Raw genomic sequence first — 16,010 nt, forward strand, 5'->3', positions numbered from 1 at the left:
TAATCTCTTTCATTAAAAAGTGAACTTCATTGTTGCTGCAGTTTAGTTTCAGTGCTCAGAAAATATTGAATGACACATTTTTTTTGTCAGTAAGTCACATTTCATTTGGCATGCTGACATGGAAGGCCTAATATCACAATCAGTGTTTTTAACATAAATTCACTTTCAGGTACGTTTATGTCAAGTACTGAGTCATTATGTAAATCATCACACAAGCCATTTCCACAAAGTGATTGCAGGCTCATTGCAGAATTTTCAAGAGTTAATGGAGGTGGGTTTATTTGTCGAGGGACCTGAAAACAGGAGGAAAATCTACTCTGGCCAAATCCATGACATATTCCTAGCTCCACGAGATTCTGTTGGAGGTGGGGTGATGCCAGTCCTAGTTACTTGATTGATCACTCTCGGTAGCTCTTTAAATACCTTGAGGTTTTGATTAAAGGCACTCTCCTGATGCCGTCTAGATTTTCTAGTGGTGCATTGGGTACCTGCCAAGTCAGGAGCTGTCTGTGAAACAGACACGGCTTCCCAGTGCCATACCGTGTAATAATTTGAATCTGGATGTCTATTCAGTGGGGTAGACACTACAACAAAGAATGGCCTCAAGTACCGCCTCCTGCTAAATGAGTCTTCACTCCCACCCCCCCACCACATTGAGGTCAATCCGAACCATCTTAACAGTCCTTTGGTGTCCAGTGATGGGGATTAGAGGCACCCTCACATTTCCCTTAGTATTTCAGCAGTGCCCATCATTAATGGTGAGACCATTGGCCCCCTGTAGGCCCTCAAGATTAGGGGTCTGGTCACCATCTTTAACTGGACTGGGATCTTAGATGCAGATACTCAATTAGCCACATTTTCCAAAACAGCCAATGGAATTCCACCATCAGCATTTCCAGACTCCCAAACCACATTTCATCCAGGTGCTGGATCAGGATACGGGAATGAAAACTCTGTCTGTTGCTCTTAGTTCCTGTGACACTCAACATGAACAATTTGGCAGTGTCCTATGGTACGAGGACTCCAGGCACAGTGCCAGATAGCCAAACAGATGGATGACTGCATCTTATGGTACATTCATCATCTTATGGTGTACACTTGCAATTCAAGGTTTATTTCATATCATGCTGTGATGGGCTTTGTAATATAGGAAACCATGTGGACGTACATCTCTGTGTTTTGTGTCCTATTATGTATGAAGGCCATTACATAGTTTTGCCAGAAATGACCTAATGTCGAGCATGTTATTTAATGTTTGAAGACTTTGTTGGTTAATTATTCGGTCTGTTAATCGACATTTTGCATACTTTTATGATGGGGACTCTTCCTTTCATAAAGCCTGAACTCCAAGCAATTTAAATTTGAGTCAAAAACATGAGAGCAATCAACTTGTACCAGTTGGGTTGAAATATGGCCTTTTCCCCAATCCAGACACTCCTGTTTGAAATGTACCTTTCAATTTATTCTAAAATCTAAGTGTAGGAATGGACAGTTGAGGAACCTGAAGTATGGAATAAAGAAGTAGCCACTTGAGGCACTGATGAACATGTTTTATTCATTTTGATTTGTTTCTTACGTGATGTCAATTTTGTTCCTCACAGAGAACCTAAGTACTTCACATCAGAGCAAATCACCTGGTGCTGATGTAATGAGCATTGAACCTGTTTACAGAACATCAGAAGAGGAGAAGAAAGTCACAGTAATTAAAGCACCGCATTATGCAGGAATTGGGCCAGTTGATGAATCTGGAATACCCATAGCCATAAGGACGGTAGGAATATATGCTTCTTTCTCACTTTATTTTTGCTCTTATCAATAGTTTTGTTTTGCAGAGCTGACACTATTTCCAAAATTTCTTCCTCCATTTACATTCTGGTTAAAGCTTGAAGCCAAGAAATAATGGTTGAAGGAGGCTCGCTTTCTAATTTCAGTTTGTATACACTCCAAAAAATTTACAAGCAGCTTCTTACTGGATTTAGATTAGGTTAGATTCCCTACAGTGTGGAAACAGGCCCTTCGGCCCAACAAGTCCACACCGCCCATTGAAGCATCCCACCCAGACCCATCCCCAACATGCCCCTGAACACTACAGGCAATTTAGCATGGCCAATCCACCTAGCTTGCACATCTTTGGACTGTGGGAGGAAACCGGAGCACCCGGAGGAAACCCACGTAGACACGGGGAGAATGTGCAAACTCCACACAGACAGTCACCCAAGGCAGGAATTGAACCCAGGTCCCTGGTGCTGTGAGGCTGTAGTGCTAACCATTGAGCCACCGTGCCGCTAAATATTATTTGTGATTATATCAACATTATCTCTTCTCATTTCCAATGGCTTCGCAGACAGGAACACATTTGTCATGTCTGGCCTATCAAGTCCATTATTGCCTGAAGATTTATATTGGGTTACTTTGGCCTTTCTTTCATTTTTAAGAGATAAGAGCCCCAGTTTCTTTTCAACATTCCCTGCCAAGTGTAACTTGTTAGTTCGAGAATCATCCTCACGCACTTTTCTCACCCCTTCATCAAAGCCTCTTTATCCTTTTTCATACTATGGAGGTTATCAGCAATAGAATGAGCTTGAAGCTTCAGGGAAATTAGACCCTGTTGAACAATTATACCAGCATTGGGATTTATAGAGAGCTCTTCTGTAGCATCTGATCTGCCAACTTGCTTAAAGACAGAATTGCAGAATCATTATAGCACAGATAGAGGCCATTCAACCCATCATATATGTTCTGCCTGTCTTCTCATCATTACCACACACATTGTTACTTCCCAAAAATACAGTCCAACTCCCTTTTGAGCCTACAATTGATGCTGCCTCTACCACAATCAAAGGCAATGCATCCAGATTTTAAGTACTTCCTTTGTGAAAAACTTTTTCTCCTATAACTTTTGCCTTTTCTGCCTATTGCTTTAAATAGACACAATCAATTCAAGACTAGGTATGTTCTCTACAACAGCTATGATGGCAATAGAAAGGACATCTATTTTCAGCCCTTCTTCACATAAAGGAGTTTCTATATTTTGTTTAGGCTCTGTCATGGCTGGCTGGCCAGCATTTATTGCTTGTTCCTAGCTGCCCTTAAACTGGGTGACTTACTAGATCATTTCAGAGGGCAGTTGAGAACCAGCCACATTACCATGAGCCTGTAGGCCAGATCAGGTAAGAGCAGTAGATTTCTTTCCCTGAAGGTATCAGGTGGGTTTTTCCTGACAATCAGCAATGGTTTCTTGATCATCAGCAGACACTTAATTCCTGAATTATTTTTTAACTGAATTCAAGTTTGGGAATTGAATCTGGGTCGCCAGAATGTAAGCTGAGTTTCTGGATACCACTAGGCTATCGCCTCCCCACATTAGGTTGTGGTTGATGCTGCATAGAGTCTTCAGTGTAATGAATCAGTCACTTGACCAGTCAATGACTATCAGTGTTTCTAAGATCTGAGTATGTACTAAGTCCAAGTGCTGACATTTTTCAAGCCCAGTGATTGGAAAAAGTAATTGTTACTTCCAGTTTTGTAGAAAAAAAATTACTGAGTTTTGGAAGTGGAATAAACAAAGAGAGGGTGTGTGTGTATTTTACTGTTTGGTGACTAATTTAAGCTTGCATTTGTAATCTAGACAGTGGATCGACCGAAAGACTGGTATAAGACGATGTTCAAGCAAATACATATGGTGCATAAGCCAGGTATGTTTAAGAATGATGTCTGAGATAAATAATTAACATTTTGAAGCTAAACTGTGAACCTCTGAGTTCTAATTTCCATGCTGTGTTATTCAACAACAGCTTGTGTTTATCTTATTGCCCATTTAACTTGGAAAAACATCTCAAAGTGCTGCACTGGAGCACAGGGGAAAAATATGGGAAACCAAAAACTTCACCAGAGACGTTTCAGGAGAAAGGAATAGTTTAGGGAGAGCATTCATTAACAAAGTACCTACAGGGATGAAAACATTGTTGTTGCAGAGTCAAGGAAAGGGGAGGGATGCCCTTAATAATGTTGCTGTGGTAAGGGAATACTCTGGGGTGATGGGGATGGTTACAGGTAAGAACAGCTGAGGCTTTGGGAGGATATAAATGAAGGATAAGAGTGATAGGCAAATATAATTTAGTGCAGAGAGTTTTTGGATGAGCTGAGTGTTTCAGAGCCTGGAGGCCGACTTGACCATTGTTACTTTGTGGGTGAGGGTTGCCAACGACTGACGGGCTGAGGCACGGATGGAGGTTGGAGAAGTTCCAGAGGTGGAGTTAGGCGTTGTAGACACACCTCACAATTTTTTTTCCCAGCGATGGTAATGAAAACAGGAGTTAGGAAGATATGTAAGCTGCACTTATCCAGGAGCAATTGTCTGTTTTACAACTGATGATGAAAGGTACAATTACTTCAGGTGTTACCAAACTGTGCATGGTTAATTTAAATATTAGTCCCCATGACACCATAATTTTGTTGATAACCAGTTTTTAATGATAAGCCATTAGAAACAAAACATAAACAAACCTGCTGAGAAATCTATACAGAAAAACTTTTTGTTGTCTCACTGTTAAAAAAATGTTCAACCCAAGGAAATGCTCCACCTGCTCTATTTTAAATTGTACACATCGGCAGCCAGGTTTTTGGGAAACACTAAGTGTTCAAAAATAGATTGAGCACACATTTTACGATCAACATTGCCAGTGCACTTAAGCTAAACTATGGATGACTTGTCTTTGCAGGACAGCTTGTAATGTACCAGCTGGCTTGCTGCTCTAGTAGACGAACTGCACGCCTGCAGATACCAGTGTGCGTGGCATGCCCTGCTGAATCTATGTCCTAATCTGATGGTCTTTATTAAAGAGATGTTCCTATGGGCAGCCCATGTTCCCCTATAAAGTTCTAGACATCAGATAACCGATTCCTTCAGCACTGTGTCCTTTATGCTGTTTTGGAAGTTTGCTCTGGGATTTGGTGGTAGGCCGGAGGAAGTCCTTCATTTGTCATGCGTTGGGGCTGCTGATGGAGACCTGTTTGAACATGTAGCCGTTACAGAAATGATCCTCAAGTGTTACTGTTACCAGAAAAGAAACATTTTGTATTCTGGTCTCTGTGCCTCGCACATTTATGAACTGATAGGCTAGGGAACACATGCTGACTTTCAAATGGCTTTGAAAGCAAATCCCTTGATTTAGAAAGGCTCAATTTAAAAAAAAACATCCCTATGCACACGGCAGTCAAAATAGCTTTACCATAAAGCCTTTACCCAGCTGCTTAAAATGTTGCTTTTATTTTATTTGCATCCTTTTTACAGACTTGCAATGTTCTATGTTTCTGCTAGAAATTATACTTTCAACATCTTCCTTTCGTTTTGTGAAACTGTCAACTTCTAACTGACATTGTGAACCAATCATTTATAAGCTTTGGTAGCCATAATGCCATATTGGCAAGCAAATACAAATGGGTGGGCAGTTGACATCGATGTGAAATATTAAAATTAGTACTGAGTGGATTTATTCACTAGTTACTTAGGGAATTAGAGGGATACCTACCCTGTGATATGAAGAAAAATTAGCAGTAATGTAGTCTGAACTAGTTAGGGTCAGTTTAGTAAGGGTTCACTTTAATGCAAGTGGTGTACAATATATTAGAATGAAAACAAAACTACTAGTCCAATTCCATTATTACCATAGCTGGCAGTAAACCACTTTCAACATTACTTTTTATTTTTTAACAGATGATGATACAGATGCATTCAGTGCTACATATGCATATGTTTATCCTGGTAAGAAATTTATATTGTTTTGTTTAGATCTTGAACTAAACTGGGAAACAGACTTTGCTAATTGAGCTACTGCGAAATCCAAGTAAATGTTCCATTGCTGATTTCCTTTCTTAACCTTCGTCCAGCAGGTCCATTTTGTAAATTCCAAGAGGACTATACCTAGGTCATAACCCTGTTAATGACCCATGCCCACCAATTGATGGTTAACTGAGGCATTTAAAGTGGACCCATTATTATCAATGCCAACACTACAGAATGGTGAAAATAATTCACTCAATTCCCATTCTCTGCTTTGAAAGGACAGACCTTCACTTTCCTTTTCCTTAAGCCTCATGCTCAATATTGAACTCCCTTCCATCTGACATCCTGACAACCTCTGCATTATATTTTATCTCCAAATAATAAGAGAACAACATATTTCTTCCTTAATTTCAAATGTAATGAGCTAAACAAACTTTAATTCAACCTCTGCTTATAGAAACTAATACCTCACTATCCAAGTTGTTATATTCCTAAAAGCCAGTTGGTGACAGAGAGTTCTGGAGCTCATCTTTACTCAGTCTAGTTTATTTTCAGAGTGAAACATTAGAAGGATACATCTTCTCACTCAGCTATCCCCAGTTTCATTAGTGTCTTTTTCGAATTTTGTTTTAGTCTATCAGTTTGGGTACGTTTTGACAGATCTCCATTGCTAGCATATCGTGAACTAGGACATTACCTCTGTGCCATATGATCTTACTGTCTCTTTACTTTGTCATTTTTTTTCTACTGCTTTTTGTTCAGATGCTATTACACACCTATGGACGTTGTTTTTACCACCATCAAATCAATTGTATTACCAATTTAAAGGACAATTATCCTTACCCGCAGAGCTAGTGCAACAATAACAAATGTAGTGGAGGGCAAGAGGAGAGAATAGTGTCTCTTTATAATTTTTCTCCTTTTTATGTGTTACAATTGAGCATATATTTTTTCTAATTAACAAGTTCAGAGATGCTATTATGCACCTCAGGAGCAAGTGGGACTCAAACCAGGGTCTCTTGGGTTCAGGTGTAGGAACTCTGCTCTGCGCCACTCCCTGTAATTTCTCAAATGAAATGCCAATTAATACCTTCCATCTGCAGATAATTGAGCACACTGATTTACAATTAACAGAGGGCTCTTGTGGTGCAGTAATAGTGTCCCGATCGCTGAGCCAGGAGACCTGGCTTCACGTCTCACCTGCTCCAGAGATGTTATTACACATCTCTGAACAGGATTGATTCAGAAAACAAAGAAAAGTTAACACAAGGGAAAACATTCTTAACATTATCCATAATAACCCGGTCACTACCCACATTCATCAGTTCTACTTGCTGTCTAGATGATGATTTTCTATGTGGTGTTTGCTTCTGTGATTTCCGTATTTCCACCCAGTACCTCATGTGCTCAACAAAAGGGTAAGTAAGGAACTAAAAGTGTGACTAAGAATGAAAAGCTGCAAATGCTCATAGTCTGGTTTAGAAACAGAAATAACTAGAAGAACACAGCAACTCAGTCAGATCCTGTAAAGAGAGAGGACAGGTTAAAGGTTGGCACACTGGACTCAATGAAATTACTTCACTTTTGACCAGCTTGGAATTGGGAAAGATTGAACTCAGTATGTTTTACAGCAACTGTTCATCTACCCTTTGTGAAGAAATTTAGACAGGGGTAGGGTGAGTACGGGTGAATGTGCCTTTATTTTTAAGGAGTAATGTTACAACATCAAAATGGCCAGGTGATCATTTTAACCTGCCTCTGCAATAATTCAAGCAGCAATGAATTGTGCTGCACTGCTTGTTTATCACTGGAAAGGATTCAATCTTCATTTTGATGAAAGCTCAGTCAAAACAACAAAATAAAAGCTTTCTAGTCTGAAGCACAAATAGGTTTGGCAGAACACTTGGCAATGAAGGCGAGATATTAATAGCCTTTAATTCTTGTTTAGGTAGAAACTTGACCTGCCCCAATATGCTAAAACTTTTTCTTCAGATATTATATTTAATTGCTTATTCAAGCATTCAAAAGCCGACAAAAAACAAAGGATGTTTCATCTGGATGTGTGTTACTCATTCTATGAAACGCCTTTTCATCTTCAACTTTTCTTTCATGTTCTAATTACGTTAAATTGGGAATGCAATAAGATTGGGTTCTCAGTCATTTCATACAGTGGCCTTTTCAATTTCGGGACCTGCATTCAAATCTAGTGCAGACAGACAGGATGAAAATCTCTTTGTGATGACTAGAAGAGGCTTATGTGAAATGAAGTTGAGCAGTCTGAAGCAGTTCCTCAGTGGGTGTGTATATACAGCGCCCAGCTGTAATCTCTGGCTTTCACAGATAATGAGCCTGTTGTGTGAAATGGAAAAGTCATACTGACCTCCACAGTCGAAAATATCAGTGATCAATGTACATTACTGTGATAGAGTAGGGGAGTATTTATATTACAGTATAGCATTCCCAATAGCTAAGTTGACAAATGCCACACACGGAGTGGTAGTCCCTGCAAAAGATAGTCCCATGCTTTGAAACAGAACTGTTACATTTTACTTCCTTCATCCCTCCCCCTCGTACCTGCACTTGGTTTGACAGAGGCCTGCATTTTTCCAGTGTTTCAAACAAAAACATCCACTCTTCAGTTTTGCCTGAAAAGTGAGTGTTTCTTGTCTGCCTGGTCACAGAGAGTGGAATCACCAAGTATACTAAAAACCGTTGAAGGTTGGAAATCTGAAACAAAAACAGCAAGGTGCTGGACCAGCTTCCCAGGCCTGACAGCATCTGTAAAGTGAGGTACAGAGTTAATGTTTCGAGTCTAATGTTTCAAGTCTAACATGACTCTTCTTCATCTCCACAGGTTTGGCCTGACCTACTGAGTTTCTCCAGCAGTTCTCATTTTAATCAACATGAACGACTTGTCTTGGCCTAGACTGAATTTCCAGCAGTAATGAACAATAGTCAGAAACAGATCTCCAGTTCGTTTTGTTCCTTCCCACCTCGCGCAGTCCAGTGATACAAAGCACAATATTCCCTTTGCTGCAACTCCTGCTCAATTGAGCCGTAGGGATAAGTGTTGTGGTCACAATTTTTTTTTTAGATTCCCTACAGTGTGGAAACAGGCCGTTCGTTCCAACAAGTCCACACCGCCCCTTGAAGCATCCCACCCAGACCCATCCCCCTATAACCCACACACCCCTGAACACTACGGGCAATTTAGCATGGCCAATCCACCTAACCTGCACATCTTTGGACTGTGGGAGGAAACCGGAGCACCCGGAGGAAACCCACGCAGACACGGGGAGAATGTGCAAACTCCACACAGTCAGTCGCCCGAGGCAGGAATCAAACGCGGGTCCCTGGCGCTGTGAGGCTGCAGTGCTAACCACTGAGCCACCATGCTGCCCAAAATTATTTCCAACATATGTTAATAACTTGGATGAGGCAAATGAATACACTATTGTTCAGTTTATAGAGGCCACCATAATAGGTGGGAGGGCTAGTGATGAGCATGACATCAAAAGTTTACAGAAGAATACAGTCAGGTAAATTGCCAAAAATTTGACAGCTGGAATTTAATGTGGACATATATGAGTTTATGTGAGAATAAAGGATCTGAATTTCTTTAAATGTGAAAAGACAACAAGAAACTGCAGCATAGAAGGATTTTGGGGTCCTTGTGCATGAATCACAAAAAGCCAGCATCCAAGTTCAGTGGATAATAGGGAAACCAAATGAATGTAAGCCATTATTTAAAAGTGGAATGGAGTATAACAATAATGAGGTCTTGCTAAAACCATACCAGACACTAGTCAGACTGTAGCTGGAATACTGTGCACAGTTTTGAGCCCCTTCTCTAAGGAAATTCTTTGGAAGCAGTCAGAAAAGGTTCACTAGATTTATCCCAGATTTGAGGCTTTTTCTTATGAGTTGAATTTGAATTAGTTTGGGCCATTAGAAGAACGAGAGGGGACCTCATTGAAACATATAAGACTCCAAGGGGCCTTGACAGGGTAGATGTCGACAGGTTGTTTCCCCTTTTGGGGCCATCTAGGAGCAGAGGACATAATCTTAGTAAGGGATCACCCATTTAAGACAGGTCTGAGAATAGTGATTCTGTGGAACTCTTTACTGTAGAGGCTGTGAAGGTTGTGTTGTTAAGTGTATTCAACTGAGATAGACAAATTTTTATTTCGTAAAGGAATCAAGAGTAATGATGAAAAGGCAGCAAAGTGAAGTTGATGATTATCAGATCAATCATGCTGATTGAATAGGAGAACAGACTCAGTGGGCTGAATAGCCTACTTATGCTCCTGTTTCTCATGGTTTATCAGCTAACACAGCACAGATACAGAACAAACTTGGGAATATTCAAGTCTTTCATTGCAGTTCATTTCAACAGTGGAAAATGAGTTGGGGATCAATACAAATATCTGTGATAAGCCACATTTTGAATGAATGAACTGACTTTCTGATATTCAATGAGAAACAATAGGTACAAGCCCAGATCAATTTGCATCCAACATAGGTGGAGACCACTTTACATTATGGAATTTTGGCAGTGATCTTTGACAGAATTATTGAAATCCCAGAAGTGGAGCATTTTTTCACTATAGTGGATGCAGTTTAGGAACCTCAACTTTGTTCATGAGACAGAAAATGTCATGGAAGCAGAGTCATTAGTGACATTTAAGCAACTGCTAGACATGCACATGGACAGCAGTGAATTGAGGGGAATGTAGGTTAGGTTATTTTATTTTTGGACTAGGATTATTCCACGGCACAACATCATGGGCCGATGGGCCTGTACTGTGCTGTACTTTTCTATGTTCTATGTTCTATGTTAAAAGATACAGTTTCCTACATCGCAGTACATGGCATACAGACTAATCTGGTCCTCCTCCCATTCTTCTGCAATAATTTCTCCAATACAAAGTAAAACAAAGAGATTTACATTTTATTTTTATTGAAGATTATGTTTGGGAACTGTGCCAAGCAAGTTTTCAGCCAGTAAGTTTTGAGCTTGTCTGCAGCGAAAAGTAAACTTTCTTTTTGCTTATATGTGACATGTAGAAAGCCACATCTGTTCTCTTCTATTGAAAATTTTTAAAAAAATCTTTCATTGTTTTGTACCAGATAATTACAGCGCATTCACCTCTGTTCAGGCGCACCCACCTCCCAAGACACATACTTACCGGCCTTTATCAAAAAGCACCTCAGACAATGGGGTTGAATTCTTCAAGGAATCTGCTCCACTACCACCGCCTCCACCTGTTCCACCACTTTCGCAACCAAGACTGAGAGAAACAGACTCCACCGAAAAGTAAGTGCTGAGTCAAGGTGTTGTGTGGCAAGCCTGGTAAAATATTTCAGGTTTGTATGATTGGTTATCCAAGAACTGGACAAATTCAAAACTTAAAAGAGAATGTTATTATTTGATAGGGCGTCTTACTGCTCTTATTTGCCCTATCATGTTTTCAGTATTAAAGACATTTTTCAGCTTTAAAATGATCTAACTATGGTAGATTTAAAGTTGAGTGTCTACATGCTTAAATTTTCATTGGAGAAGAGGTCAGAATAGGGGTTCTTGCCAAATATTTTCATGCCCTAACAAATCTGCTTGCAGCACTGTAGAGCATCTACATATTCCACTCTCTTCTTGATTTTTACTGGAGAAGGGAGCCTGAGAATGGTGCATGTGGATAGTCAGGGTACATTGGCTGGTATTTTATCAGCATCCCTTAGATCTTGCAGCCGGGGTCATTTATGGGTCAGCGAGGGCAAACGCCTGAGCCATACATGAGATTCTCCAGTCGCTAATGAAGAGACTGTGCCGGGAGCACTTATACATTGAGGATGGCGGCATTCCTGTCTCTACTGTTATCCCAGTATGAGGGCCCAGCAGCTTGGCAGCATCAACTGCATCACAGATAGTGGTGACCAGTACTGAGGCAGCAGAGGAAGTGGTCGTTAACATTGGGAGGGGGACTGTCCATGAGTCATGAAGCTGGCCTAGGCAGTGACTGTTCATTCTGTGAATTTTTTTTAAAATCTGCATTAAAAACTGCTCAGTCAAGTTTCATAAAGTGCTAGGGAGCATGCCAATCAGTGCTGGTCACCAAAATATTCAGATGTGCACAGGGAATGCCAGGAGCAAATCAGAAAGGATCAAAGTAACAACAGGCCCATCAGCAGGAGAAATGCCATAAGCAAAGGAGATCAATGTGTGTTACCTTCATTGGTCTCACCAAGACAAATGGCCATGCGAGTTATTAAACCTTTGGTGAAAAGTGACTGTCAACTGCTCACTCTGATATCCGGTCCATTTCCACGAAAAGATGATGCACCAGATCAGCTACAGGGGCAACTTGGGAACTGTGGGATACCCACAGTGAGGTTAAAGAAGGCTGTGGTCGGAGCACTGTTTCACCATGTTCTTGATGCTGTCATTTGTCCTCAGGTCATCTACAGAGGGGGTACTTACTCACCAGAACTGACAGAAAACTGCTTAGCCTTGCACACCTGAGATACACGATAAAGATGTTAACCTTTAAAGGAACTTTTTCAGATGGTTCCAGACATAGTAACATTAGCCCAAGTGAATTTGAATATCCCCAGCAATTCCTGTGGAGTCGACTGCATCGGGATTTCCACCTTGACACATAACTCCTTTCCAACCTGTAGGAATAACTAACTGGTCCTCTGAACTTCTGGATATCATCAGGCGATGACTCAAAGAGATTCCCTCCTGCCTTTAGCAGTTGCTTTGTTCAAGGCCGGAATGACAAATATTGCAGCCAGGAATGTGACAGGCCAGAGACAGAATTTTGATTTCAACCCCCTCAAATCTTTGTCTGTTGATGTACAGGTGAGCTGCAGCTCGTCTCTCTCCTTCTCTCTCTCTGGATGCTGGTGGATTCCTGATGAGGGAACTGTGCATGCAACATTGATGCTGCATTAAATAAACTTTACTGTGGGGCTAATATAAGTTTCATCATTTTTCACTGTGAATTTAAGAGTGTTTCATTCCTAAGCATCTCCCAATTGAAAACAAACATGAAAATTACAGGATATGTCTCTCATAAATACACTGCTATAAATCAAATAATAATTTGAGTCTACTCTGTTTGGAATTTTTTTTTCTTTTGAAACCCGTTAAAGTATTTAGCTGCAGCCCATGTGCAAATCTTTAAAATTTGACCTTGCATGACATCACATCAGCATTATGATGAGGGCAGGATGTCACCAGAACAATTTTATTTTTCAAAGGTGAAAATTACTCTGAAATTATTTTTCTTCCTTGCAGGTTACAATGTACTGTCTCAACAATTTTGACTCACAATCTGTCCTATCATGTCACTTAATCCAATTTGTACCTCTTTCCCAATGAATCTATTATGTCCCCTTTTGCCCTTATAACTGTCCAGCTTATATATTAATTTACGATTTGGATAGTCAATTTTTGTCACTTGGACTATTGCTGTTCTTTGTCACAGCCAGTGTGTATACCAACTAGATTTTCACTATCTAAATAGGTGAGGACCTTGTGCATTTGTTAAAGATTTAATTTGTGTACTGTCTATGAATGTTGTGATTGGTAAGTCCCAGAGTATTTCTTATTGATGCCAATTGTGAACTCTGATGCTGATGGTACAGTGCACATAACAAATACGATGGCTTTCACTATCATTTACCAGGAACGAGTGGGATCCACCTGACAGAAAAGTTGATACTCGGAAATATCGGGCTGAACCTAGAAGCATATTTGAATATGAACCAGGAAAGTCATCAATCCTAGAACATGAGCGACCAGTAAGAAACTCATTCTGATCTGTTTTTCTATAGTGATGTGAGACAAATCGATGAAGTAATGAATGAATGAAATGATGAATAAATAAATTTATTTTTGCCAAGGTGAAATAAAGAGGTTGTGACGATTGGTTTCAGACCTATACCTGCCAATTAGAAATGATTTCTTTTTTAGTATACTCAATGTAGGAGAGGACTGAGTTGCCATTCTTCGGACTTTGTAAAGCTTCCTCCTTTACAGAGGTCATTCATCATTACAAAGGATACAAAGATTCGGAGCAGTCTGGTTTAGAGGTTGAGGCAAGGGAGTAAATTGCAGTTGAGTGTGTGACAGGGCCTGAGAAGAAAATCTTCAGACTTCGCAAAATGCTTAACCAAAGAACTTTGCCATTCATCTAAATTTGGATGTTGGACTCAGAACCTGACAGCGCTGAGGCCGTTGAGAGAGGTTGTGAAAAGGTGGAGCAAATTGTTGTAAAATACGTGTGGAACTTGACCACTTGTTTCTATAGATGATATGGGTAGCCACGTAGATAAAGGACCAAGATGGCACACCAAAAGGAAACAGTATTTGCGTAGGAAGATGGATAAGGATGGAATCAGTTGAAAATCACAATAGCAAGATGTTGAGGGAGGAAAGTTTGTGATGACCATGCAAATGATGGCAGATACATTGCGAAGGATAATGAGGGAGGCTGCAGCATAGTCAGATTCTGAGAAGATATCATTTGCAATTTTATTAGGGTCACTTCTCCCTTTCTTTTTACCCACTGAGCAAAATCGCCCCACAGCCTCAGGTATCCCTGTAACATAGCCCTGCATAAAACCTACCTAATCTACTTGGAATATCATTAAATTTTGGTTGGGCAGAAAATGAAGATTTTGAGTTGATTGGCCAATATTTCTTTCCAGTAACTTCAGTGGAAGTTATTGGAGAAGCCAATGTCTGCCAATCAGCTGAAGAGTGCACGATGACAAATAAATTAACTTGAAGGAACTTGATTTGAAATGTCAGAATATTCAAAACTATAGGTTAAGTGCTAGAAAGTGGAACATGTAGAATTCGGAGAGTTTTGTCAGTGCGGATTGGTGGGTGGAATAGTCTCTTCTGTGCTGTGTGAGTCTATGAATTAGTGAATATTTAAAGTTCATAATAAAGGAAATAATATTTGAAGAAACAATTGGCTTTAGTGCTTGTCTCATATGGCAGCAAACTAACATAAAAACATGAATTAGAAGCAAGAGTAGGCCACTGGGCACCTTGAAGCTGCTTCACCAGTCAGTTAATCTGATTATTCTATACTCCTGATAATATCTCAGCTCCTTTTTCATCAAGAATGCCTACTGAGAAAGATGTCCTCTGCAGTCAGTCTAGAATCTGTCCTAAACTTTCCGATGTCTGCTAGAGTAGTATTGGGCTGCAATAGTAAGCCATATTCCCAATAAGTAATCCATGTTCATTGACTTCTGTAGGACTTCCATATGTGGAATGCAGATCAGAGCAGTCTTATATTTGGCTTTGAAGTCCCATCTTTGACAAATAGCTTTCCATGTCTTGCTGACCAAGCTCAAGTCTGGAGAATAGGCAACTGTTTGAATTGGTCAATGTCGATACGACTCTAACCGAAAGTAAATTATCATCTTTTAAAGGGAGTAGGTAACAGGTGGGGAGAGGAAGAAATGGTTTTTGTTTACTTTATTTGACCTCAGGATATAGAGTCCTAAATTCCACTGCTGAGGTTCAGTACCACCGCATAGCTACTTGGGTAACATCAGAGGGCAATTTCGAATCAAGCACATTGGTATGGAACTGCAGTCGCATATAGGTCAGATCAAGGAAGTACAGCAGACTTCCTTCTCTGTAGGGAAGGAATCAGACAATTTGATATCTTCGTGGCCATTTTTACTGAAACCAGTTTGCAAGACGCTTTTAAACTTCAAATCCTCAAACAGCGATTGTGGAATATGTTTTGATTTAGGCATCACTCCCGTTATTATAAGACTTTGACTCAGCAACAAGAAAGGAATGTCACTACATAACCAAGGCAGGATGATATATGGCTTGAAGGGAGACGGTGTTTTCATTTGCATCTGGTAATGGAGGTGGATGGTGTGGGAAGAAGCCATGGAAACTGGCTGCAGTGGACCCTGTAGATATTTAGATGGTCCACACTTCATCAGTACTCACATGGTGAGGAAGAGTGGACATTTAGGTTCTTGGACGGTGTTCAGTTTCTTGAGTTCTTGCAACTGTACCTATCCAAACAAATAGAGAGCGTCCCTCAAACCTTTGCCTTGTAAAGTGGAGATGCTTTGTAGAGTCAGAAGTTGGTTTAAAAAGTAACAGGAGGGGAGTTTAGTTGGTGATGGCTGTCCACGTAAACATTTTTTTGTCCACATTTGATTTTTTTCAATAATTTGA

General features: G+C 40.2%; 1 protein-coding gene across 4 annotated transcripts in view; it reads left to right on the plus strand.

The window, feature by feature from the left end:
• Positions 1-16,010, plus strand: part of sorbs2b (sorbin and SH3 domain containing 2b) — a 493,304-nt gene that overhangs the window by 361,042 nt on the left and 116,252 nt on the right. For all 4 annotated transcript variants that reach the window (XM_048526962.2, XM_048526963.2, XM_048526965.2 and 1 more), the window contains 5 exons: positions 1,602-1,771; positions 3,629-3,695; positions 5,717-5,764; positions 10,916-11,102; positions 13,477-13,591. In XM_048526962.2, the coding sequence (XP_048382919.1) occupies positions 1,602-1,771; positions 3,629-3,695; positions 5,717-5,764; positions 10,916-11,102; positions 13,477-13,591 (587 nt within the window). The remainder of the gene's footprint in view (positions 1-1,601; positions 1,772-3,628; positions 3,696-5,716; positions 5,765-10,915; positions 11,103-13,476; positions 13,592-16,010) is intronic.

This window comes from Stegostoma tigrinum, chromosome 3 (genome assembly GCF_030684315.1).
Source record: "Stegostoma tigrinum isolate sSteTig4 chromosome 3, sSteTig4.hap1, whole genome shotgun sequence".
Classification (NCBI taxonomy): domain Eukaryota; kingdom Metazoa; phylum Chordata; class Chondrichthyes; order Orectolobiformes; family Stegostomatidae; genus Stegostoma; species Stegostoma tigrinum.